The 26,224-nt window shown below is 42.6% G+C and overlaps 4 protein-coding genes and 1 long non-coding RNA gene across 6 annotated transcripts; 2 read left to right on the top strand and 3 right to left on the bottom strand.

The window, feature by feature from the left end:
* Window positions 1-298: 298 nt before the first annotated feature.
* Window positions 299-4,719, bottom strand: oacyl (O-acyltransferase like). Its single transcript, XM_076043704.1, is given in 14 exon segments — window positions 299-516; window positions 629-771; window positions 976-1,162; window positions 1,244-1,367; window positions 1,461-1,571; window positions 1,870-1,949; window positions 2,041-2,206; window positions 2,292-2,393; window positions 2,492-2,777; window positions 2,877-3,112; window positions 3,203-3,338; window positions 3,425-3,503; window positions 3,603-3,736; window positions 4,288-4,719. Coding segments are annotated over 14 exon segments (2,088 nt in total). The 5' UTR covers window positions 4,439-4,719; the 3' UTR covers window positions 299-363.
* A 1,901-nt stretch (window positions 4,720-6,620) lies between these two features.
* On the bottom strand, window positions 6,621-16,723 carry znf532 (zinc finger protein 532). 2 transcript variants are annotated; one of them, XM_076043701.1, is made up of 9 exons: window positions 16,427-16,723; window positions 10,549-12,899; window positions 10,168-10,349; window positions 9,895-10,071; window positions 9,141-9,303; window positions 8,661-8,963; window positions 8,450-8,562; window positions 8,174-8,312; window positions 6,621-8,098 (listed from the first exon to the last, which is right to left on the bottom strand). In XM_076043701.1, exons 2-9 carry the CDS (start codon window positions 12,868-12,870, stop codon window positions 7,601-7,603), a joined length of 3,897 nt encoding a protein of 1,298 aa, XP_075899816.1. In that variant the 5' UTR covers window positions 12,871-12,899; window positions 16,427-16,723; the 3' UTR covers window positions 6,621-7,600. The 2 variants fall into 2 exon arrangements, with proteins under 2 accessions (XP_075899816.1, XP_075899817.1); XM_076043702.1 differs by lacking the exon at window positions 16,427-16,723 and adding an exon at window positions 14,162-15,300.
* A 2,360-nt stretch (window positions 16,724-19,083) lies between these two features.
* Window positions 19,084-20,660, top strand: grp (gastrin-releasing peptide). Its single transcript, XM_076043700.1, has 3 exons — window positions 19,084-19,639; window positions 20,069-20,304; window positions 20,388-20,660. The coding sequence occupies exons 1-3, from the start codon at window positions 19,486-19,488 to the stop codon at window positions 20,436-20,438; spliced, it is 441 nt and encodes a 146-aa protein (XP_075899815.1). The 5' UTR covers window positions 19,084-19,485; the 3' UTR covers window positions 20,439-20,660.
* A 1,271-nt stretch (window positions 20,661-21,931) lies between these two features.
* On the bottom strand, window positions 21,932-24,191 carry rx3 (retinal homeobox gene 3). The gene is made up of 3 exons (XM_076043660.1): window positions 23,899-24,191; window positions 23,359-23,594; window positions 21,932-22,659 (listed from the first exon to the last, which is right to left on the bottom strand). Exons 1-3 carry the CDS (start codon window positions 24,155-24,157, stop codon window positions 22,207-22,209), a joined length of 948 nt encoding a protein of 315 aa, XP_075899775.1. The 5' UTR covers window positions 24,158-24,191; the 3' UTR covers window positions 21,932-22,206.
* Window positions 23,475-25,961, top strand: LOC142899819 (uncharacterized). Its single transcript, XR_012928810.1, has 3 exons — window positions 23,475-23,610; window positions 23,997-24,163; window positions 25,700-25,961. It is a non-coding gene; the product is annotated as an uncharacterized LOC142899819 (long non-coding RNA).
* Window positions 25,962-26,224: the final 263 nt, after the last annotated feature.

Genomic DNA, 26,224 nt, shown 5'->3' with positions numbered 1-26,224 from the left:
TGTAAACACAAGTGACCAGCCAGGAGGGTGCGTGAGGGCAGAGTCTAACAAAGAAGACTAAGGCTTGGAGTCTGTTATCACACAACAATCAGAAGTCACTGCACTTAAATCAGGGGTGGGCTTTTTAATCCGGCCTGCTGAACTTGAAGAAATTATATTATAGTAAGTAAGTCATAAAATAGCTGTATTTCATTCATTTTTTCAATGTTTTAAGAGGCATTTCAATAGAGCTAACAAGTCATAATGAAACTCCTTCAATGTGAACACAGTTAATGCATTTAATGTACAGCTTAAATGAAAATAAAATGAAAACCCAATCACTCTTTCCTGTAGAAAGTAATGCCGCACAGTGAACCAAGGCAATCACTTTGAAAATGTCAAGCAGATGGATCCCCTGTTGGTGACTGGACTCTTGGGGCAGCCAAATTTGAGCAGGATGTAGGGCTTCTCAATCAGCACATGCAGCAGGAGGCTCACCAACAGCGATATTGCCAAATTGCCGAGGAATAAGTATAGCTGCAGAGGAGAGGCACGTCTTTAGACGACAAACGAGGGAAGGAAATCGTAGGACAGCATGGTGCCGCTCAGTTTTTTGGAGACCATGTATGCCATGGCTGGAAATACTTACAAAGTTGATGTCTGAGTAGCTAATTGAGGTGTCTTGCAGGCACTGGTGGAGACTGATGACGAGAGGATGAACCAAGTAGCTGGCAAAACTGATGTTGGACAGACGGGTCCAAAAACCCCAAGACAAGAACCTGTTGACAAAACCTGCAATAATAAAAAATGATGGGTAGAAATACTAGCAGTTGCAAGTAGTTGCAACGATTACTTTTAGCAGGCAGGTAAAAAAATATAGCAAATGCTGCCAATAGTTGTGAGAACAAAGATGCAAAATTGGGCATGATGAGAAACCCAAGTTTGGATCTTCACAAACTTTTGCTGTTAAGTTGATATGACAGTGTTGCTGTTTACCTCCATAACCCTCCTCGCAGGCCACGATGATCCAAGTCAAAGCCAGTGCCCAGAGTGATCTGTGTGTTCCGCTGTAGAGAGCATGTGGTGCTGATGGATGCAACGGCTTCTCCTCCAGAATGTAGGGTAAGATGGACACTGCAGCCAGAAGTGTCAGGCAGAGGATCCAACCAATGGCTGCATGCCACTGCCGGACCAACAGTAGAGGGCTAGAACATGAGCATGCATTTAGGCAGTTGACACATAGGCGAGTGTAAAATATTCTCACCTTTTTCTTCAGCCAGCGATCCGTCTTTGTTGTTAAAAATATTCCAGCCACCATGCCTATTAAAAATGGTCCATATCTTGTGTACAGGGGGCCATAATAATAAGGTCCGTAAGCCTCATTCTTCCTGTAAGGACAATCTGTTATTATAGTTGAACAGATTTTAATTAATTGAATTATGAAAGTCTGGTATTGCTTCTTTATAGCCACCGTGACTCACACTGCGGCAGGCATAAAGACAGGAAGCACCATGAGTGCCGACACCACAGTCGAGATCACCATGGTGATGAGCAGGAGGAGTCCGGAAACAACCGCAAACACAGTCTTGTTTCTGGTAAAGAAGTGGCAAGACAATACACACATTTTTTTTTTCAACTTCTAAAAGTGTAAAAGGTTTAATTCGGTCGAGGGACACTGCTCGCAGGAGGTTGAGAGCCACAACTTCTGCTTCTGCTGACCGAACAACCCTGACTTGTGTCCACATTTTTCATTGACTGTCTGACATCTGTGGTCTGAAATTTTTGCCAAATACGTTGAAGGACCTTCCTTTACATAGCGAAATAGAGCTTGTGAATTCTTCTCAAACTGAACCAAAATTTGGCCTAGTTTATCATGGTGGAAGGACATACAGCCTGTAGAGGATGACAATCAAGGGTGTGGTCAAGTAACACTGGAAGTCCAGAGACAGATACCACGACCATGGGATGCACTGAGAAGAGATTGAGAGGAAAGACGTTGAGATTGGTGTAGAAATGCACTAAGCTGTGGTACACCAGGTCAGAACTGAAGCTTGGACTCACCATGTCACTGATTTGGAAGAAATTTGAGATCAGCAGGATGTTTGCCCACCAGGAATCCTTACAGTTGTGATATAGATGAGCAAACGTTGTGGAGAACGGTCCTCTCGGTACCATGGACAGGGGCCCAGTCGTCAAGCATAAAATAAACATATGCAGCGGCTGAATTCTGTAGCAATGGACAGACAAAGGCAACACAAACTCTTTTAGTCACAGTGCAGTGTCATTTAAAGCAATGTTTTGCAGCACCACACCTTTTCATTCTCTTAAGAAGATATTTAGCAACCAAAGGGAAGCTCATTTTGTCTTCAGCTCCCCTGATGGCACCCAGCAGAGACTTGGCAGCAAGAAAGCCCCTACAAGAATCAGAACATTTTTTAAATGCCAGCAAAACTGCCAGAGCTAAATGTTTTTGTCCAGAGTGACCCAAACTTTAAAGCAGTTTCCATCTCACCCTAGCAATAAAAAAGTGTCCACGGCCAAAAAAACAGGCCCGGTCATTGACAACATGTACACTGGGTTGCTACGAAATGTCTCCTTCCAGCTCCCAAAATTGTCCAAGCCAAGTTTGTTGAATGTCAGAAAGTGTCCCACGTGTCCGCAGATGATCCAGAACAGACTGAGAACACGGATGCCGTTTAAGGAGGAGTAGGTCTTCCCAGAGATGGATGAGGCGGTGCTGAAGACACCCTGGGAGGTAGTTTGAAGGGAGAACACGTGGAGGAAGTGGGTCAGAAAGCCTCGAGGAGAGCACCGAGAGCACTCACTGCTGCGATCTGTCAAAGATATTCAATACATTGTAAATTAAAATCAAATATTTCTCTTTGTATTAATGAAGCTAGGTGTCCTGTATTAGCCCATTATTATTTTACCCTCGCCACTTTCCCCCAATGGGTCGGCATTCATTTCATTCATGGAGGAGCCGTTGTTCTTCAGAGTGCCATAGACGTTGAGGCTGGAGTTCATACACAAAGACTCTGCTGTTGGACTGACCTCTTTGTTCCGTTGCCATTTTATTATAGCTGTATGCAACGTAGCTGCGAGAGGAATTGCCACCATTAAACAACACATGAACCTGTGGGGCAGAAGATACTTTACTTTAAAATAGAATTTGGACATGATAAAAACTTCAAGTCAGTGAAAATGCATGTTTTCCTGTACTGACAGGCAAGTGATGGCTGATGCATCTGGAACGCTTGGTTTGAACAGACAGTCAGTTGTTAAGATTTTCTGAGTGGAGCCATTGACCAGAATGGAAGGCAGAGGAGGAATCAGGGATATTTGATGGATTTGAAGTTTCCCTGTTGAAAAAGAGAACATAATACAAATGTGAAATCATTGAGTGAGTGAAGTCATCTGGGAGAAAACACTCTTTAGAGTTACTGACCGTGCAGCACCAGTGTCTCCACCTCCTCTTGACTACAGGTGTCAGGGACACAAATAGCAACAAAATAGTCGACTGTTTCCTACATTGACAGAAAAAGTTTGTTCACGATCAGAGTTTATTTTGTGTTTGTTTGTACTTATTTATTTATTTATTTATTTATTTATTTATTTATTTTTACCTGCCTGAGGAACACCTGGCAGTATTGTCCAGAGAATGTGGCAGCATTGGCAGAGTGACACTGCTGCAGCGCGCCAGCCTGGTTGACGTTTCCTCCTTTCACATTGCTGCCCAACTTTCCATATGAATCATACACTAAATTTTGTATGACAACCAAACAGCCAATCACACACGACTTGCGCTAACCAGTTTTTCATGCTAAAAACAGCACAGAGGTCTTTCTGCATCAAGCCAGAAAGATTGTAACTGTTTTTATATATTTCACTAAAGTAAAGTAAGATAGAAAATAATGTCCCATACTTCCTATTTAAAGTTATTTATCAGCTTCCCTTTGTTTTATTTGGAGAAATTGTTTTTTTTCCGCAGGTGTGAAACAGTGCTTCGTTCCATTTTAAGGAATCTTAATTAAAACCCATCGGTGTAGCTAAATGCGACTTTATACCTCTAACTGATGACAGACGGCAATTATTAGCAACAAAAAAGTTTTTGTTAACCAAAATAGATAAAATTATTTCTGTAGCTTTAGAAGTTCCAACAAGCAATTGTTTACAACTGTTGCCTTCAGCCTACTGCCTTTCTAATTTATTGTGGTTTAAATCTGTATTACCATACACACTTATCTGGAGATGAACAAGTGAATTTACAACTTCACACAAAGATAATTTTTACAAGTCAGGAGCACTTACTTTTAACAGCGTATTCCTTTGGCTTTGCCTGTTTAATTTCCCAGAGGAAAGTGTTGGTGTCCATCAGACATTTCTGAGACAGGGCTTGTGTATTCTCCAGCGCTGTACTAAACCCTGCCAAAAGAATCACCATCTCCCAACCTAGTGCCATTTTGAACTGACGGCTTCCTCTTAGTACAAAAGGTGTTTAAATAACCTATGTAATCTCTGTAAGGTAATATTCTATGAGAAAGGAGGCGTGGAAATTCATTCTGAGTCGTAGGGATTAAAAAAACGGCTGTGGCAAATGTAGGCTTTTAGGATTTAGGAATTTTATGGACTGGTGTAAACAGTGGAGTCAAACAAAGAAGACAAAGGCTTGGAGTCTGTTATCACAAAGGTTGAACATAATTAGTGTCCCGGTTCTTAACGGTCATGAGTGTTTGGTTGCTTAGCTCTCAACGTTTCCTCCTTGTCTACAACATGTGTACATATATATATATATATATATATATATATATATATATATATATATATATTGTAAGACAGTCAAATCCACATCCTGAAGTGTTTTCTCTAATAATGGAAGTTCTTCAAAGACGGGGGTTACAACTGTATCAATCTCACCTATTGTAATTAACTAACATGATTTACATGTCGCGGGAAAGGAACCCCCGAGGGCCAAAAGGTATCTCCTTGTGTTTGTTGGATTTGCATTCAGGGACTGTCTCTGCCTTTTGTTTAGAACTTTGCTTTGAAATGTTGTGAGTGTCAGTGCGAGAGGTATGAAGGTCTTGGTGATCTATTGTTGCTGTGGAAAATTACCCCTGATGAACAAAAGGTTCCCGAGTAGGAAGAGTTGATCTGATTTGAACCTTTTAAATATGCATTTTAGCAGTGTCTCTGTTCTGGGAGGATATTTAAGGGAAGGAACAAGAATCTGAAGCTCTTCTTTTTTCTCTCTCTCTCCTTTTCTGGGACCCACTCTCTCTCTCTCTCTCTTTTTCCTCTCCTTTTCTGGAACCCACTCTCTTTCTTGATTCTCTTTTTCACTCTCTCTCTCTATCTCTCTCTCTCTTCTTCTTCTTTTTCTTTGACTTCTTCATTTGTTTACCATCATTTTTACACAACCGGTCTGTTACATCAGATATTGATTTAGTCTTCAGTTATATGGTAAATTCATTTGAGTAATGCTTGTACTCTTTACCTCTGAGTTGAATAGAAAAGATTGAGTGTCATGTTTTTCTAACTATTGAGTTGGAAGATATAAACCTCTGAATATCTCAACCTAGATGTCTGGGCTGTTCTTCTATGTTAAGAAGGTCACTGAATGCTTTGTCTATATCTGCCATCACTGAACTAAGATCGGGATTAATCAGAATCCCAAAGACCTTAGTTATATGGTAAGTTTCACTGGACATTATTCAAACCCTTAACCTCTGAGTTGGTCAGATAAGATTGGGTATCATGTTCAATAACCTCTGAATACTCCAACCCAGACATCAGGCTATTCTTCCATGTTTAATGAACAAACTGAATAGTTTTGTTAATTTATAGAAGCCATCCCTGAACTGAAGACTAATGTCAGATCACGAGAATTTTATTATTATTGAGTCTATATTCTTAATTGTTAATCAAGTCTTTCTCTCAATCAAGATATAAAAGTAAAGTTATTATTATCAAATGGAGTCAGAGTAAATTAATTATTATGTATTATGTATACGTATTGGGGAGATATTACTATTTGTGTCTAGATATTTCCTCCCCTACAATATGTATATATATATATATGTATATATGTATATATATATATATATATATATATATATATATATATATATATATATATATATATATATATATATATATATATATATACACACACACATATATATACACAATTATTATATACATATATAATAGGCTCCTCCACTAGAGTGCGGACTTGTGCACAACAATCCCAAGTGGAAAAATGACAGCAGCCAATTGCAGTATTTATTATAAAGGTAACATGGTTTATAGGGCCATATTTTTTGAACTAGGAGTTGATGAGATGAGAAAAAATACTTAAAACTAATTTCTGAATTAATATTTGTACACCTTTTTTCATAAAAACAGCTGTAATATAACTATGGAGCTGTTATTTCGCACAATAAAAAGTTTGCACTAGACAATGGTAAATAGTACATTATTATGTCTTCTGTGCAGTGAGCATCAGATCTCTAGTATCATATATTGACACACAAAGAACAACTTTGTACACAAGCAGGACAAGGGTGTCCTCAAGACAACAGCATCACCAGCAGCAAGACACATTCTACATATAACAAATGACTCACAGACTGCTCCACACATGCGGTTTTACACAATGGGATGTTTTAATTCTCATCAAAGCAGAAAACCTACCAGTTTAGGTTTTGACATGACATAAAGATCCTAATTCATATTCACCAGCTTTCTGCCCAGTCAGCAACGTGAAAAATATGAAGCAGCCAACTTAGTGTCAACCTAGTGGGTTTACATTCGTCGTGTTTCTCATTATGATTTCCTCAAGTTTTCTCAATTTTTTTTTTTGTCCTGCCTTTGAACTTTAATTGTAGCTTTTACTTAAGGCCAACTAACCACCGCACAAGTCATTAATGAGATCCAGTGTTTGAAAGTATAATAAAAAAGCCAAAACTGCATCTTTTTACGTCTCATCCACTCATCCATTCAGTTTTGCTTGACAAATTAAGCTTTGTTCTGTCTGATTGTCGAAACATTTCAGGAAGATCTAGTGTTCGGCCATTTTAGAATTTATAACATGGTGTCCAGAGTAAAGAAACATGAACTAAGCATGTTAAATTGTATTCTGAATTCTAATTTATTTCAGGCAGCAGTTGTATGCAGTGGTATGTATAGTTTGACCTGCAGACATTCATTGGACATAAGCAGCAGCATTGACATTTTTAAACATTGTCACAGTATGAGCATTAATCATATTACAAATATAGATATATATATTTGTCTACATCCTAGTGAGACATCAACAATGGAAAAGTTTTTAAAATAAAATGTTCTTCAGTAAAAAAAAAAAAAAATCTATTGTCTATTAAATGCATCTAGAAACATATGCTTGTACAAAATCTTAGTTTCAGTTTACCTGAAGACGCAAAAGTGACTTGGACGTACAGTATCTTACATATTTGTATACCGCCTACATATGTTCATACACTGCGTTATGTACATCATGTGTGTGGCACAGTCTGGGTACTGATGTCGTCTCAGATAATATAATAAACTCTATAATTTCAAAACAAAATGGAATGGTTGGACTGAACAGGTGCTGTTCTGCTTACTTCTCGGCTGCGCTCAGTCTTTTTGCCTTTATGAATGCCATCCCATGGGTCCTCATGTGAGTGTTGAGGTTTCCCTCAGTCTCAAATAACTTGCCACAGACTTTGCACTTGGTGTTTGGTGTCCCGTCATCATTTTCATCTGCAGCATCCAGCTGGTTCTCCCTCTGGTTCTCATCCTCGTCTTTGCCGCGTCCGTTGTACCGGCCCAGTCCCTGCGGTTCCTTCAGCCGGTGGACGATAAAGAGGTGACGGGCTAGCGAGCGGTGGGAAGTGTAGCACAGGCCGCACTGCTGGCACTGGCGGGACGAGCCGTCAGACCTGTGCTGAGGAATGTGCTGATGGAAAGCTGGAACGTCCTCTGTGGTGAAGCCGCAGACGCCGCATTTGTGAACTTTAAGGATGTTCACCTTGAGCCTCTTTAGCAGGTGTGAGTCAGGGGAGTTCAAACCTGGAGACCCTTCGTCTTCTTCGGTTTTTCGTTTTGGACTGAGAGTCTAAAAATATAGGAAGGAATCAGTTAGAAAAAAATAGAACTGCGACATGTCGACGTGGCTGCTGTACAATTGTACCCTTTTCTTGTCATCAGAAGCCTCCGACTGGTCAGAGTTTGTGTTCTTTCCATCTTGGTCCCTGATGCCATGCATCATCTGAATGTGCTGATCCAGCAGCACTCTCCGCGTGAACGGCTGACCGAGTGTGGGGCAGTGCCTGTCAGAGCAAAACAAGCTGAAAATACAGACTATGGACCCTTGGTATGAATACCATGGTGGAGCACAAGCACATTTTTGTACTACTTGTGATGTACTATGTCTGCCCCCATTCTTCATCCTCAAAACCATACTCACGGACAGGTGTAGACCTTCCTGAGTCCTTTATGCTTTAGCCGGTTGTGTCGACACAAACTATGTGGGGAGCCGAACGATTTGTCACACTGTCGACATGGGTGTTTCTTTAGTATCTGTCATGCAAAAAAGAGAGCATAGAATTTAATCCGTGTTGATGCAGTCAAAACCATAGCTTCTAGATACTGTACACACATCATGTGCAAACATTCACCTTGCTGTGTTCGCACCGCATGTGTGCAACAAAGGCCTCCTTTGAGTTGAAGACGTTGCTACATTCGCCACACGTGTATCCTGAGCCTGGAGGACTCTTGAGGTCTCCTGAGGGCTTTGTTTTCTTGAGTGGTGGAGGTGAATGTTTCTTTTGCCCCTTGACTTGATCGTTCTCTGTATCCTTTTTGTTATTTACAAGACTTCCACTGTTGCTGCTGTTAGAGTGTGTGGGTTTGGTGCTGAGAGGGAGGTTGACGCCCAGATTTGGTGGACCTTCGATGGTCTTCAGGGTTCCATGGATGGCCTGGCAAGTTTCACACAGGCCGAATTAGGACTCAGAGTTTGGAAAACCTCAGTCTTATAAAACTGTGTCAGACATTCATATTCATTTACACAGCTTGACGTGAAGCAACTTAAATTAAGAGCATAGTCAAGACGTCCAATGTCTATTAAGTAGTACAGCATCTCTTGTCATGCCTACCTTAATATGATCTAGCATGAGCTGTTTCTGTGCGTAGAGTGTCGAACAGTCCGGACATTTGAACACAGAGACTTTGTGATTAATAACATGTTGGTCAAAGTGTGTGTTGAGCAGGGACTGCAACGTGAACACGGTATCACACATGGAGCATTTGTAGATCAACCTGAAATATAGAAAAAATATCTTTTTTAAAGATTGCAGGTCATATGAGTTTTCACAAAAGGAAATCCCAAAACTTGAGGGTAGTGTTTAGAGAGTTCCTTTTGTTACCTTGCAGATAGATTTCATGCCAGATATTAAAGCTGAGTACATTTTTAACATATTGTCTTATATTTGCTAATTTACTATATTAATATATATATATTTTAGTTCGAGACACAGAAGACTTAATCAACCCTGTGGTATGACAACACCTGCTCCTGAGCACCTGCATCGTCAATGATGTGGATGACGATGGTCACGGTTTTGTATAGGTCAGTGGAAGGTTGTCATGGAAAAAAAGAAAGGCAAATCCATGATAAACCACTGTGACTAAAATCTCAAATCTTGCCACTGCTGAGGTCACAAATGTGATTTTCCTGAAGAAAATGAATTGGCCATGGGCATTAAGCTGCCCAGGTGTGCTGTCAAGTTTGCACAGAAATGGGGGTTGGTTATATGATTTGCCATTAATATTTAATAGTTGTATCGTCATCTGAATACACAGTGTAACCAAAGCATTTTTTTTTCAACTCTGCTTTCACTGAAGACCTACTTGGGGTCTCCTGCCTTCATTCCTTGATGCTGTGTGTGCACGTGAGATTGTGTCCCTGGTGCAGACTTGAAGGCCATGGGGCAGAGAGAGCATTTGAAAAAGATCTCACAGTGAGTGCTCTGGATGTGGGATTTTAGAACTGCAACTTCAGGGAAGATCAGACTGCAATGGACACAGCTAGAAAGAGAGAAATAGTGGGAGGAAATCTGTTTAAGTTTAAGAAAAATCTAAAGCAAAGAGTCAAACTGAAAATTCAGTTTCTGGTAGACTGACCGATAGCCGAACCTACGGCTGTAATGCAGGCAGTTCTTGGTGATGTGTGACTGGAATTGTATGGAACGGCTGCTGGCGCCACACTCTGGGCAGATGTATGGAGGCTTGTGCTGGTGGGTTCGCTGGTGTGATAGGAAGCTGCACTGATTTGGGAGGAGCATTTGGCAGCTGGCACATGATTTCTGCAGGGACGCAAAGGTGGTAATTGAAAAAGTCACCAGTTATGTTTGGTCATGGCACTACAAAGCATGTCATGGGATTTCATTGTTTTTCCTGTTACACAAAATTCTACTTTAAAAACTCAAGTGCGCATTTGGGTCTCTGCAGATCTGTGATTATGTATAGATGTCGGTAAAAAACATGACGGCATTTTGCACACACCTGCTCATTAGATTCTGATGCCTTCTGATAGTGCATTGCAAGGGAGCTGTCATCCTGGAACATTTCATTACATTCCATGCACTTCACATTGTTCCTGGAGAGCTTTGATGCATCCTCGTCCAATGGCATGGCTGCAGCACGAGCGCCGCTGCATGGAGATGAAATCATTGCAGTCTGAGAGCCATTGGCAGAAACCCTGCCTGGTACTTGACTCGAAGATACTTGCACTTGGTTGACATAGGTGGCGCCAATGTTGCTGGGCAAGCCAGATGGCGGTGATGTGGGTATCATCTGATCTGTGGGGATTGGCTTTAGAATCAGATGTGAGCACTGCATGACAACGCCCTTGTCCTTGTGCCCCCTTGCATGAGACAAGAGGCTGCATTTATTGAAGAAGACAAGGCTTTTGGCACAGTGGTTGCAAGTGACCTCGATCCGCACACTGCGACGTTCATAATGTTGTGTCAGGCTCTTCTCAAGAGCAAATGAGTCTCCGCACTCCAGGCACTTGTAGCCATGTGAGGGCAGAGAGATACAGGCCGAGGTGGGTGGAGAGAGATTTGGAACATACACAGGAACAGGGTTTATGCTACTTAGCACTTTGTTGAAGGCATCTACAACAGAGCTTTGAGGACTTGTGAACACTTGAACCCTGGAGACTTTCTTCGAGGCCCTGCCAGAGAGAATTGCCTTCTGTTTCACTTGTGATTGCGATAGTTTGGCCTTGGAGAGGGCCTTTTGAAGTTCGCAGACAGCCGAAGATACACTCTGAGGAATTAGATTGAGGTTACTGAGGTGAACAGCCTTTGGCACGAGTTTAGCATTGGCCAGACTGGAGGCCGGCACCATGACTGTCTTCTGCTGCATGGCGTTAGCTGCTTTTAAAATAGCACTGCTGGCGTTTTGCACTGATGCCGCTGGAATGACGGTTGCCTTGACGGTGGTGTTATTAGCCAGCTTCAGGTTGATGATTTGGGACCCGGCTGTCTTGACTGCTGAAACGGGCAGGAAAGCTGTGGCCACAGGTTTGATAGTCATTTGTCTGGTTATTTCGATTGAGGGTCCCCCAGCTGTGGCTACAACTGTGGTTGGCAGGGAATGCTTTGTGGGGGATGAGAAAATTGCATCGTTGGACACAATAGATGGACTATTCTCCACTTTCCACTTTTGACCCTCGGAATCAAACTCCGGAAGGACCCTTGTGACCATACGCTTTATCTGACCAGATGATGTCTTGATTGTTTTTATCCTGACTTTTGGGATCACTTGATTGGCGTCTGTGCTTGAGCTTGGGGAACCATTGCTGCTACTTTCGCTGTTGACACTCATGGGACTCTCCGGTTGTCTTGTAAGCAGCCTTTTTGCAAACTCCAGGGCAGACTCCTGTTCGTGTGGCTTTGCTTGAGTTCCAGAATTGTTGTCAAACTGCAGGGATTCCTTCTGTGTAATGGGATTACCCAAGTTACTCAAATCTGTAGCACTAACTTTTTTGGCACTAAGGGCTGCAATGGCAGCAATACAAGATGACAGTTTCTCTGAAGACTTTGTCTTGATTGGAGACATGGACATGTAATTGACAGGCCCTGATGACTCTCCTGCATCTTGACACTCCTGATGATCAGACTTAAGAACAGTTCTTCGTTTGGGGGAGGCCGAATTGGGAGGTTTTTTTGACTTGCATTCGTCCACACTTTTCTTGTTGGCTTTGATGTGGTCAGATTTTTTACCTCCATTTACGTGAATCATTTTTCCACGTCCTATAGGTTCAAATGTTTTCGAGTTCTGATCCCCTCTTTTAGCAGTGGGCTTGATTGATTGACCGCCCTGCTTGTCCACAGGGTCATTAACTTCAATTTTCTCATCGTCCTCAAACTCTTCTGCGCTTGAAATGGGGCTGAACTGATTAAATACAGTCAGTTGGTTGTTAATCAGTTGCCTTTCCTCTCTTGGAGCTCTCCATCTGTTCCTGTTGTAAGGATTACCTGCTGATAATGCATTCCCAAGGCCATTCTGGAGTCCATTGCCTGTGCCAAAGGAATGGGTTTGCTGAAGGCTTTCATAATGTCCATTCCTGTCTAAAAGGGTTTCGTCGTGATAACCACTTTCCATATTCCGAATGTTCTTGACAATGACGCTGACGCCAACGTCGTGCAACGTGGAAGAGCTCTGTGCGTCGTCATTATTGGTTGCCACCGCAGCACTGGAATGTTTCAGCTGATCATCATGGTGGCCCGATTCGATAGCAGCTTTAGGGTCCACCATATCAGGGATGTCAAAAGCTGCCAACAGGTCGTCAAAGTCTGGTGTCTTCATATCTCCCATGGTCCTGTGTCTCTTCTGACAGAGATCAGCTGGGAAACACACATGAATGAAAACAACAATTAGTCATTCAGTTAGTGAGGTATTTTGAAAACCCTGATTGTGATTGCTGCAGATTTTTCTGCAGTACCTGTTTTTACCACTAAGTTTACCAGTCTTCACATGCTACACTACCTGGGTGACCCTCCAATACAGAATCATGGTGTTCAAAGGTTTGAGACTATCAAGACACCTAAGTCTTTAAAACCAGAAGCATTTGCCACGGTCATAGAACCTTTAAGTATTATTTCTCATTATTGTTTGTAAATATCTCGTATTTATGCTTTAGCCAACTTGCAGTGTGATGCTCTCTCTATCTGTTTCGGTTGCAAACATAAGATTGCATGTCGCTCTACGAGTAGGGGAGATGTGACATTTGGCTTACTTTAAACGCTTGTTGCCAAAAAAAATAAAGTCATGGTAAATATAATTTTTTTTTACAAATAATACCTGGTCTGAATGAAATGTAAAATACAAACACATGGTTAGCGTGATTAAAAAACTAGAAATATATTAATCACAAAAATGAATAAAGAAGCACTGGTATTAAGTCCCCGTATTTGATAACTAATTTATTGTGATGGACTTTCTTTCAGTTGGAAATAAAACTTTGTGCCACAAACAGGTATATTTTTTGACGCAAGAAAACCAAAATATGATGATACTGCAATGTAATCTGTATGTAGTCTGGGTTTTGGGGACAAAAGGCACAGCCTTGAAGCCGCTTTGCTTTGTGTGAACTGTGCAGTAAATGCAGTGCTGCTCTTTGATCCACGTGTATGGCAAGCAGATGAGCAGACCCCCTTCTTCTGTCGCATTAGGTTTAAAAGAGCAACATTTTCATCCCAAACCAGGACTGGATGAACCCCAAAAAAATGTTGAAAATGAGGTTGAAAAAAGATTTGACAGACGGATGGAGATGTGGAATGGGAGGGGAGAGAGCAGGCGATAGTAGACTGCACTGAGGGGGGAAAAAAATGGCCGTTGCAGAAGAGAGGGAGAGGCCTGGTGGAAAGAAACGCTGGTCACAGCCATGATAGCCACAGCAGCATGACATAGAGAGTGCATGAAGGTAAAGAGTAAAAAAAATAAGAGAAATGAACAACCCAGAACCGTTTTCCACGCGAGTACTTTAATAGACATGCGTCATCACACCGCGGTATCCTCTCACACAGTGTGACAGACTGCCACCACCTCGGCAACGCCTGCAAATCAACAATGAGGGAAACATGCAAGTGAATCAGTCGCTCCTCACCCTCGTGCCTTTGTCCCTCAGCATGCAGCCACTAGACAAACCTTCTGTCTCTCCTTCCTTCCATCCTGCAAGGGGACACAGTCACAACACTCCTAACCCACAAGCCGCCATCCACCCCACCCTGGCTGGGAGAAGGGGAGGGGGAAAAAAACCAAAACAAAAAAAACGTCTTGGGTCTCCCCAAGCAGCCAGAGGCCCAAAATGCAGGGTCAGATTACATCCAGGGATCTGCTGAGTGCTGCCGGTCCCAGTTTGCATCGTCCTCAGTCATTCCCTGCCCCTCCAGCCGCACACAAACATGCAAACAGACAGATACATTATGCTGTGTTTGTGTGTGTGCGTGCGTGTAGGCTCCAGGCTGCAGATTCACAGACGCCCAGCCAGCCACGTCCCCCTGCCCTCGTCCCTTCCCAAATCTCTCAGCCCCCTCTCCCTCCTCCTTCCTCCCTCCATGGAAGCAGCAACTCTGTAGCACGACGACTCCCAGCTCGCCGGCAGCGAAGCAGCCCGGAGCTGCTCTTTTTTTTTTTTTTTTTTTGCCACGGTGGCCAAGGACGGAGCTGCGAGGGGCTACCATGGTGCAGCGTGGGCTATCTCTTTCCCTCCGTAGAGCACAGAGATGGTATTGTTCCTGTAAGACCTCCGTCTGCCTCAAACTGGTTTCAGCCGGTTCCGGTCAGCCGGCATAAAGCTCTTGCGCTGCAGCACGGCCTCAGAGATACACACAGGCAGCAGAGCCGTCCCCACCTCCTCCTAGACATCGCTGCAAGGTTTGTTTTTTCACCACTTGAATTGTAGGTTCAGTGGCTAGTGACACCTTATTTAAAGATAATAAGCAATGATAATGAATGCGTTAAGGACGATCTGATAGCATGGTGGCAGTTATTGCAGGAAAATACGAACACTGTTCACAAAGACAGTGCTTAGCTTGGCACCGAAACACAGTTGAAAGGCAATTCGGGTTCAGTAATTCAATATCATGGCAAGAACAGATTAATGATCTTCACGTGCACAGAGTAATAACAATAATAAATGAACATTTAAAATATATAAAAAATATTTAGTAGAAGTCAAATCCTGCTCCTTGGCCTGCCTGCTAACATACCCATCAGTACCTCCTCTGCACAAAAAATCGAATCAAATAACCTCAGCACTACACTCCGCAAAATAAAAACAGCAACACACGGACAGTCTGATGTGGCCATTTGTGCCCCTCTTCTCCCGAGATTCCCATCAAACACACGCGCCACTCCTGACCGCAAATGATCAGACAAACATAAACATGCACGTCCATGCACAGATATATATATATATTTTTATAGCCGTAAATGTGCCATACCCTCATTAGATTTTTTTCCCACCTGGACGAGGGAAGAAAAAAAAGTCTTCCTGTCGAGGCCTCAGCACCTGCCTTCATTCAGCCCTCAGCCACTCCAGTCCCCATCTTCCCCCACCCCTTCCTCCCCTCCCCCTCTGCCCACTCTCCTTCACTAGGTCAGTCCTAGAATTTAGTCCCAGTCCGGGCCTCGGATCCTCCCATCGCGGCCACCACCACCACCTCCTCCACCACTTCAGACGTGCGTGAAGGCATGGATGGAGGGAAGGGGGCAGTGTTCAGCAGGCGATCAGGCCTTTTGTCTCTTCCTTGTGCAAGGAGGTGGTGGTTGTGGCGGTGGTGGAGGAGGTGGTGAGGGGGAATCTCCTCTCTCTGGCTCCGGAGCAGCACAAGCAGCAGCAGTAGCAGCAGCTGGTGCAGAGAAAGAGGAGGGAAGACAGAGGGAGGTGGGGGAGACTGAGAGGACCGAGAGGAAACGGGCTGCAGAGGAACACAATAAGGGCTTCGAGACATGTGTGTCAGGCCTTTCTCCTTTGTGCACCCACGTATAATCACGCAGAGAATGTCCCTGAAACTCAGTCTGTTCAGTAACATATATTTAACAACAGAGACCTCCACTTAGGCCCATTATCCATTTATATGCTGTTTATACAAAGGTCAGCTAGTCCCGTGGCTTTTTTTTTTTAAGCATCTAAAAGAACGGCAGTGCAGATATACACCCGCATATAATACACATAATAAAAGAATCTTATCACCCAAACAAAAACAATGACTGTTCACAAATTCAAGCACGGTCATTAAAGCTGAGATCCGGTTAGTTAGGTAACTACATGCAGATGGAGAAAAGAAAAATCGGGGGATTCATAAAATGACATGATGAAACCACATGAACGTCAAGAAGGACGGAAATCAAGCATTCCAGAACCTACCTGGGGAAGTGGGGAAGGTGGAGCAAGAGCTCTCAGCCGAACGAGGCCGTCTCTTTATGGCCTGCTGCCAGCCTCTGATACGTCTGGCGGCCCTGTGTAATCTGATCAGCCTTCCACATGATGGCCTGTGCCAGGTTTGGGCGACAGACAAACACAAGCACGTTCCCTAAACAGGAGGACTGTGGTCGTTGGAATTGTATGTGTGCATTATTATTGAAAGAAAAAGGCCCTCTCGGTGCCTCCTGCCTCCACAGTGTGATTGATTCAGTGCAGAGGAGGGGAGGAGGCTGAGGTTGCCGCTGCGCTACACACCCCGCTAAAGAGACACGGTCACATGACGTCACACTGTCAGCCTCCACGGTGGCTGTGAGCAGCAGAAAGGGGGGATTTGGTGCAGCTTCATTCCCTACGTACATTGTAGATATAAATCCTGGCTCAGATTGCTTCAATCTTTTACTGAACTCTTGACAAAACCACATATTGGTGACCGTATAAAATCTGCAACATTTCCTAATAATTTTTTTTATGTCCCTTGTGTTAATGACATGATGGCAGATGCCTTGCAGGAATCATTACACGGTGGTTTCAGATGACCAAATTTTTACTCTGACAAATTAAAGAAACAAAACGGAAGTCTGGCAGTGGTTGGTTTTCTTTGTGGACAATTCTTTTAAGGAATTTTAGTGATAATGCCAGATGGTTACGCAAATAAAAGCAAGGCATTTGAAAAAAATAAATAAAGTCCAAACATTGTTTCGTCCGTTCGATCACTTGTCCTCAGATTTTCCATTTCTTTACATTCTGTGTCAAAGCCACCTGACCAAAACGCAACCAATATTTTCCCTCTCTGTACGATCTGTTACAATTAAAGCTCGTGAACTAATGGAAATGGAAAAAAGAAATCTGTAAAGCCCCAGTCGCTACTTTTTTCTTTCTTGATGAGACAGATGCCAGATGACTTAAAGAAAAAGTGACAGAGGGCTCATAATGGTAGAAAACTGTTCTTTTTAATTCATGCCTTCCCATTGACTGACACTCTTACTTTAAATGGCTTTTATTATTCGTAAATGTCGTATAATGACTAATGACAACCGCATCACAGGACATAATGTATCGTGTGCCGTTTAAAAAAGGATGAATAGTGTGAAAGGAAAAACCTCAAGGCTAAAATTAAAGTTCTGTCAGGACTGGACATGCTGCAGCTTCCTTCAGTTGCGTTGCAAATATGGAGAAAGCACCGAATATAGCGGTAGTTGCGATCTAATTACATGTATGCACACGTATGTCTACAGATTGATGGAGTGTAGATTCGAAAATGCGCATGAACGCTTTGGTAGAACAAATGCTTCCTTTAAAAAAAGAAAAAAGAAACTAAAAAGGCTTCAACGCGGTATCTGTGCAATAGTGCCATCTGCTGGACAAATGTTGAACGAGCGTTAAAACAATGAAAAATAAATAGAATTGTAATATATGACAGACTGTCATATAAAAGGATGAAACTTGACATGTTTTTTTTTTTTAATGTTTACGTATCTGTTTTGTACTTTGTGTCATTTTATTTTGTTCTTTTGTTCAGGCGTACTTCCTACTACACTTTCTACGTACTTGCATGCTTCTATACACTAAGTATTTATCTAGATGTTTATTATGTTGATCCTTTTTATTCAGCTAAACAATTTAGTATTTTTCTAAAGGACACAGCCGCATTTCCGACGTTTCTGGAGATGTAATAGCAAATGATAAGGTGGCTTTTGGATATGTTTTATCCTTAAGTATGAAACAGCTACAACATGTACAAAAAAATAATAAAATAAAATAAACCCTCCGTGAGACTTTTTATAGCAACGAAAAACGTAATGCTTCCAGACGTTCCCTTGCAATGTGATCAGGAACCCTTGCTGGTTCGCATTAGAAGCAGATCTACAACTACTACTGTTGGCACAGCGCTGCTTGATGCTGCCCTGCGACCACAGGCGACTCATCCGGCTCTGTTAAGGTCATCCGTAGATGAGGGTGCGCTGTGTTGCGAGTTTGATATCCTCCAAAGTCCTGTCGGGATGTGTTTGCTGGGGAACAGGCTGATCATAAACGGAGGAAACAACATCCAACCTTTTCAATGCAAAACTTGACGCACCTTTGTGAACTCCATATCTGTCTCTGGGTTTTCTCTTAATCCAACATAAGACCTGCCAATACTCTCTGCAGAATTCATGCAGATGTCTTTGCTCTTTGTGTCTTTGTGTTTAAAACACTCGTGTTTAGCAGTTAGTATTGTTTTGTTTTTTTCATTTCTGTCATTTTTCCCTCTGTTTTTAAATGTAGCAATCATCACTCATTCATTTGGAATGAGTGATGAGTGAGTGATTGTTTTTAATGAGTACATCCATATATTTATCAGTTTTAATTTTCCAGTAAGTTAGGTGACAGAGCTTCTTGTTGAGTTAATGATCTCCAAGTATCATCTTTCCATGTTGTTTTATCTCCTCGTGAGAGAACAATAGCACAATTTCAAAGTGTGCACAGGAAAGGTGCACCTTGAGACTAGTTTAATTGTGACTAAACCCCCCCCCCCAAAAAAAACAAAACAAAAACAAAAAACAAAAAAACACAAAAACACAAAAAAACCAAACAAACATCATTACTGCTACTACTACTTACCATACAAGACCTTTAAACTTGCTAACTTTTGCACCACTTCATCCTTTTACATCTGGCTGTTCGGTCCGTCACCGTGAAGTGACGCCGACTCCTCCCACAATATCTGCGCAATCACCGAACAAACATTAGCCCATTGGGAGCGGCAATAATTACAGGCTATGGGTAATAATTTGTCGCCGTCAATCTCTTCCCCTCGGCACCACTGGCACGGTTAAAAATGAGCCGCTGACGCACAGCTGGAATCAGACGCGACGCTCAACTTTCGTCATTCCTGCAAAGTCCGCCACTCGGAGCTCCTTCCACTGCGCCCGGGTGCAGCAGCAGACCGGTGACTATGCAGCACTTTCTTTAAGTTTTGCAGATAGCACTGTGACCCTCTGACTTTCGTCCTCGCCAACAACATGCGCGCACTGTGCGCACGCCACTGCTGCGGCTGCAGACCGCTGTGGTCACTTTTCATTGTTCTGGCTATGGCGTCCTACACCGTGTCCTGCTCCCAGAGTCCCGCAGCTGCCAAGGGAAAGATGTATCCGCGCGGCAACCACTGGGCTGTAGGTAAGAAATTTTTTATACATATAGTCAGGTAAGAAAAAATATATACATACATATAATTTAGAGCGTCAATTTGAGGGATCTGTCGTATTTTTTGAAGATGTTACATGATTCTAAACATAGAGCTCAATGCATGAAAGGGAACTCTGACCATAAGTTGCTCTTTGAGCATTAAAATGTTCTTATTTTCTGTTATAAGTTTGATACAGTAGTATCTGAAGCTACTGCTTTAAATAGTAGTCCATTGAATTCTCAAAAAACTAGGAACCACATTCAGTAAAGTAGGAACGTTCAGTTTGTTTGCGTTGGTTGCAAATCAACCCCCCCCCCCCCCCCCCAAAAAAAAAGAGAGAAGCAAAAACACTTAAATTGCACCTTTGCATCAACGTTTACGCCCAGTTATTTGGATTTATTCATCTCCAACCTTTCCAGGTCATTTGATGGGGAAAAAGAGCATCGAGAGGCTGTCCGAGAAGCTGGAGGTGAGCAGCGACGACCTCACACCTTCAGACCAGAGTGTAGCCGCAGAGCTGGACCAGTACCAGGGCCTGTTGAAGGCTCTGATGCTGCAGAAGAACCATCAGGAGGTGATGGCAGGACCTGCAGACTGGCTGCACTGGCAGCGCACCAGCTGGAGAGAAGAGGAGAGGGACAAATATCTCAGAGAGGTCAGTCTGTTCATGCAACATCTTCTTGTTTCAGCGGTGAAAATATGTGTGCCCTGTTTTTAAAATGCATTTCCGTTTTGCAGATGTCACAGCTTCTGCTGTTGGCTTTAAAAATGCAAAAGGACTCTGGCTGAACGCAAGATGGACCTTCTCAGAAGTACTAGAGATACTATCACCTGTGTTCACATGTGTTTTCTTTATATTTGCCAAATGAGTGCACTGAACACCCAAAAAGTGTTTTTCTTTCTTTTAATAATATCTTTTAAGTCTTATATTTGCATATGATGCACCATATGGCTTGTAGGCATATTATGTAATGGCTTAAAGAATGATGAATAAATGTCAAGTTGTGGTAACAAGAATTGTGGATAACTATTCATGCTTTGCACATCACGTGTCACGTGTCCTCAAACTCAGGCAACCTTAGTTTAAAAGTTGACCGTCTGTACCACCAGAGGGCGCACCGTATCCACGTTCATTGTGTGCATGGTTGCCAGTTACATTCGGATCAGGCTGTCGTCAGGTGCAGCATGTCAAGTCGCTTTTAATCGGAATAAGAGAAGGCAATAGATTATCCATAGCAATATAGTCAGAAGCATGTCTTTGATTATGTCACTTTTCATCTGAATAGATGAACTAAAGTAAAAGCAGGACTGTGCTGGACTTTTAGTAGCTCTAAGTAGGTGTGAACAATAGAAATTAATTAAAACTTTTTGCCTACACACATGATTTTCTTCTTCCTGTCAAGCCAAATAAAAGCCCCTTCAGCCCCTTCTCCTTATTTGTCATGGACGATTGGGCTACAGTGGTGGACAATACAGGTACAAGCTACTTTCACCCCGTCATTCGTGTTTAATCCTGGCAGTGAATAGGATAAAGTTTACAAGAGCAAAAGAAAAGGAAACAAGTGGGCTGATGAACTGTGTAAACACAGGGAGGAAGTCTGGGAGTTTAAGTTGCTTCCTCAAAGCACACCCTTTTTGTGTCATTGCTCCTTTAAAGTAAACGCGATTCATTAGTGATTTCATCCAGAGTAGTAGTTGTTGCAACAATGTGCTGTGCAAGCACTTTTAAGTTGCATTTCCCAAGTTAAAATGTATTTTTTTCCCATCTGGACAATGTCTCAAATTGATCCACTTGGTTTTTTATTATCTGCATCTATCTGCTGACCTTTTTTTTGTTTTTAGAAATATAAATATTTAATTCTCATCTCTCTTAAACACAACCCACCCTCCCAAAAACAAACAAACAAAAAAAAATACAACCAGCTGCTGTTCTGCAAAGTTTATTAAGAAAATATTCACAGGCGATAAATCTTTCGAAATGATCAAAAATAACAAAGAAACTCGGGAGGGAAAAAAACTCAAGGCTGGAGGAAATTAACAAATGTTAAAAAATAATTACTGATAGACGTCACTGTATTGGCAACATAATGATGGAAAAAAAAGTGATGGGAGGTGAAACATGAGATGCAGAAAACATGAGGAAAACCTGCCCAGCAGACCAGGAGGAAAGGTCCTATTTTTTTCAGGTTGTTAAACAAAGTCTCCCTTTTAGCATTTTAAATGCAGGTTAGAAACCTTTACTAAATGGAGTTGAACAAACGTGTTTTTATAGACATTTGTAATGTGTAAAAAAAAAAAAAAAATGCAGTATTTCTCCACTTGTTTTTGATTCCTCTTGTCTGTTTCTTGATAGAGGTTGCTGAAGAAAACATTGATAAAAAAAAAATACCTACAAAATGGCAAACCTTCCATTCTTAAATTTATAAAACATTTTTTTTGTTATTCCCGGACATCAGCTGTAGATTTTCCTCCTTTAAGAAAAAAAATCCCATCAGCAGGAGGAAGAGTCAAGTGTTTTTCCAAAAGAGTGCAGTGTCCACCGTCCTTCTCCGCAGTATCACCACGTCTTCCCAATCGACTGAATATGTTCCTTGGCCTTCATCCTCAGAGAAGCGATACTGGAGTTCCTGGGATCAGCCGCGCACTGGTACATGGAGGCCGGCGGGCACATTGAGCCCATATGGGGCAGGTGAGGGCCGTGTCCCAGCGCCGGGGAGTTGAGGAAAGAGGCGGGCAGGGACGACGGGATGGCCGGAGGCGGGGAAGGGGTGAAGGTGGTCGGCAGGCCCTGGGAGCCGGCGATGAAGCCCGGCAGGGACTGCAGGGAGGCGGAGGTGGTGATGGGGGCCGAGAGCCAGGGGTCCAGCTGCAGGCCGGAGCCCAGGGAGACGGTGGGAGAGCGGCCGAAGGAGAGCAAGGAGGAGGTGGAGGTGGCGTCCTGCACCTTGATGGAGCTGACCTCCAGCTTCTCCTGGCGACGCCACTTAGCTCGACGGTTCTGGAACCACACCTGCAATAAAAGGGAGGAGGTGGATTTTAGATTCACATTGTCGCTCTGAATATTTTTTTTAACAGTGCACCACCACTGAGATAGAGAAGCTTCAAGCTGGCCAACAAATCCATGAAGCAGGAGGAAGATGAAAAACACTTGGAGATAAAAGTAAAGTATTTTTTTTGTACAATCCGTGTAATTATAGATGGATATAATGTTGTTTTTTTGTTTGTTTGTTTTTTTGTTTGTTTTTTAAAAAAAGCTTGAGACTAACAGAGAAATATATGTTTATGCTTTCAGTGCTTTGAATTTTTGCGCAATAATAAATAAAAATAAGAGAAGAAAGAGACATCAGCTGATTTTCAAAACTTGTTTCGTGGGTGTTCAAGCTCTGGCACATCAATTCTGAAAGAAATTCTGCACCGTCTTAAAACAATTTATTTAGGTTTTTTCCCCCGCAGCAGCAGACTGCATAAAAATATTAAAGTATACATTAGATGAATGTTAAAGAGCACTCAGGGCCACTTTGATTGAAAAAGCCCTGTTCTCTAAATCGAAATCCTGATTTTATTTGTTTTATTGCCTTTCTATATTTTCGATCTGTAGGTTTCTCGTGAAAAAAAAAAAAATGTTTTGCATACGGCATTCACTCGCAGCTGAGGGATTCTTCTGATTATTTTACTTTTTTACTTTTTAATTTTTAGACGGTTTTCCTACCTGCACTCGGACTTCCGGCAGGTTCACCTTGAGCGCCAGCTCCTCCCGGCTGTACACGTCCGGGTAGTGGGACTTCTCGAAGGCTCTCTCCAGCTCGTGGAGCTGGAAGGTGGTGAAGGTGGTCCTGTTGCGGCGGTGCTTCTTCTTGGGGTTCTCGTCGTCCGACAGCTTGGCGTCCCTGTCCGGGGAGTCCGGGCACAGCGACGCGTCCGCGGCGCTGTTGGCGCAACACGCACCTGTTGGAGATGAGAGGTAACAAGGAAAAAAAAAACAAAAACCAAACAGGACATGAATTAAAAGTTCTCGTCAAGTTGAGAGAGTCACTGTCGCGTTATTTCGAGTTTCGTTTACATCTGCGCTAATAAAAAAAAGTGTCTGCCTGACTTTAAATTAAGAAACGCAGTGTTTTTCTTGGTAAATATTTAGATCGTTGGATTTCTATTTTATTATATTTTGTTAGAAGTTAACGACGTGCTAAAAAAAAACAAAAACAAATTGCCTGTAACGACTACTAGACGAACATCAGAAGTCTCAACTTACCGTCAAAAGTTTCCGCGGAGCGACTTTTCTTCGCCGGCGCCACGATCACGTTCCGCTCGGCGTCTTTGACCTGCATGGGCTTGTCCGTCACGCCGTAGGAGGTGGCCTTGTGGAAGACGGCGTCCTCCTTGAAGCCCAGGATGGCCTCGATGCTGTGGATGGTGGACGGGTTGTCGGCGGCTCCCTGGATGGAGCGCGCAGAGGGAGACAGGCGCTCGTCCATCATCATGACCTGCGAGGCGGATCCGAGGAGCCACATTGGTCGGTGAGACGTCTCTCCAAAAAAAAAATAATAATAATGAACGATATTGAACCTAAAGAAAAATAAGCGGACGCAGGTCAAAACTTTTCTTTGACGCTGTAGCTCCAATTTCTTTTATGCACCTGCCTTTGTGAAAGTATTTGATTTTAAACGGGACGCCTGCGGGTTGTTGGGAAACTTGCGCGTCCTGCTCGTGTGTGGTGGAGCATCTTCAGAGCGGGCTTATAAAGTAGAGCCTGTTGTAAGACCCCCGCCTACCCCACCTCCGACCCAACCGCGCTCGTGTGGCACCCCCCGCCTCACGTCACAGAGGGGACGTCCCGTTGGATTTTCAACCCCCGGATTTAAGGGCGTGGGGAGGGGTGTAACTCCGCGCGCTCCTCTCCTCTCCTCTCCTCCTCTTCCTCTGTCCACAGTGCGCCAGTCAGCGGCGCGGACTCTAAACCGACTTACATAAATCTTAAAACCATCTTTCCACTCCTCCAGATGTCATGTTCATGTCAGTCTTTGGATGGAGGGATTGATGGAGGGAGGGAGGAAGGATGGGGTGAGGAAAAGAAAGAGGAGAAGGAAGATTAGGCCTCGCAGATTAAGGTACAACAAAATCATAATTACAAGATTTCTGGTCAGGACACAGATTGCCAGATGACAGCTTAATATTTAATCAAAGACATTGTTGCCAAACTGAATCACTTTCAGCCAGGAAACGATTTTGGCCAAAAATGGCGGGAAATTGATCGCCCAACTCCATGTGTATGTTGACTAAATTGAACAAGTGGATGAATAATCTCCCAAAGGCTCATTATGAATAGATTACATCAAGTTATATTAAGCCATAAACCAGATTTTAGGGGAAGTTCCTTCGTCCAGTTTCCTCTAGGTGTCACAGGGTGACAAAGCCCTAACAACAACAAATTCGGACTATAACCACTTAACGGCAAACAAAGATTGACAGCAGTGTGGTAATCCCTCTTAAGGGGATTACATTATTTTACTCAAAAGAGTTAAAACCCCTAAAACTATTTAGCTTTTCCTAATTACAGGAGGTGACTTTATCCTTTGTATGCCCTGAAAGAGGAGGCGAGGTGGGGGTGTGCGGAGGAGATGCTAACTGAGCTAACTTTTAATTAGCACCGGAAGAGGCGGTAGATATAGATAGATAGATAGATCTAAATGGAACTAAAACATTGTTGTGTCTGCGTGCTTTTATTGTTGAGGATATTTTTTTTTATCCACTTTGGCTGGCTTTGGTTTTATTGTCAACAATCCTGAGACTCTCCATAGTTCTGTGCTTAGCCTTGAACATCCTATTCACACAGACTCCTCTGGAATTGGTGGAAAAAAGCCACCCATTTAGAGAGGTGATAGAGACAAGAAGTTTTTCTTACGACAGACAGACAAAATATCAACCTGAAGTTAATTTAAATTCAAGATTATAGAGTTGTGATGTCATAATCCTAATTTATGATCTACATAAGGATGAATTCTAAAGAAAAAAAAGTTGGTATTTCTTCTTAGCTCTGTTTTTGTCTTTGACAGAGAAGGATTTACCTGGTTTTCCATATGATGAAGGTGCAGTCACAGCTCGCCTGCGTTTCGCTCATCTAGATGGGCCAGATTATCTTCTGCTCGGCTGCTCCACAGCTCAGAGTTTCTGCTGACTGCCGGCCGTCAAATGAGGTCAGAAATATGAATCAAACCATGTAACTAAAGCAGCTGCAGGATCACAGACATTTCAAGTCCAAAGTCTCATGTCTCATCAAACTCTGTCTATCTGAGGCATTTTAAACAATCAGCATCTTCTGAGTTGTGACAAAAGCCTGTGACAGTTGCATTCATTTCCCCCTTTTCAGCAATAAGATTTTGCTAAGTGGCTAAACTAGCAGGAATAAATCTGCTGACTTTTTGTATATTTATTTATGGAATGGACTACACATGAGATTTGTATACTTCAAATGTTCCTTTTCTAGATTTTTAAATTTTCTATTTGGGATTTTGAGGGAAAAAGTCACTGACCAAAAAGTGCTGAAACTATAATGGACTCAGTCTTCACTTGCATCAGAA

Source organism: Nelusetta ayraudi, unplaced genomic scaffold, assembly GCF_046127955.1.
Source record: "Nelusetta ayraudi isolate G7.1 ecotype Tasmania unplaced genomic scaffold, CSIRO-AGI_Nayr_v1 ptg000076l, whole genome shotgun sequence".
NCBI classification, from domain to species: Eukaryota; Metazoa; Chordata; class Actinopteri; order Tetraodontiformes; family Monacanthidae; genus Nelusetta; species Nelusetta ayraudi.
Note: the sequence above shows the minus strand (reverse complement) of the source record. Positions and strands in the feature narration are given on the sequence as shown.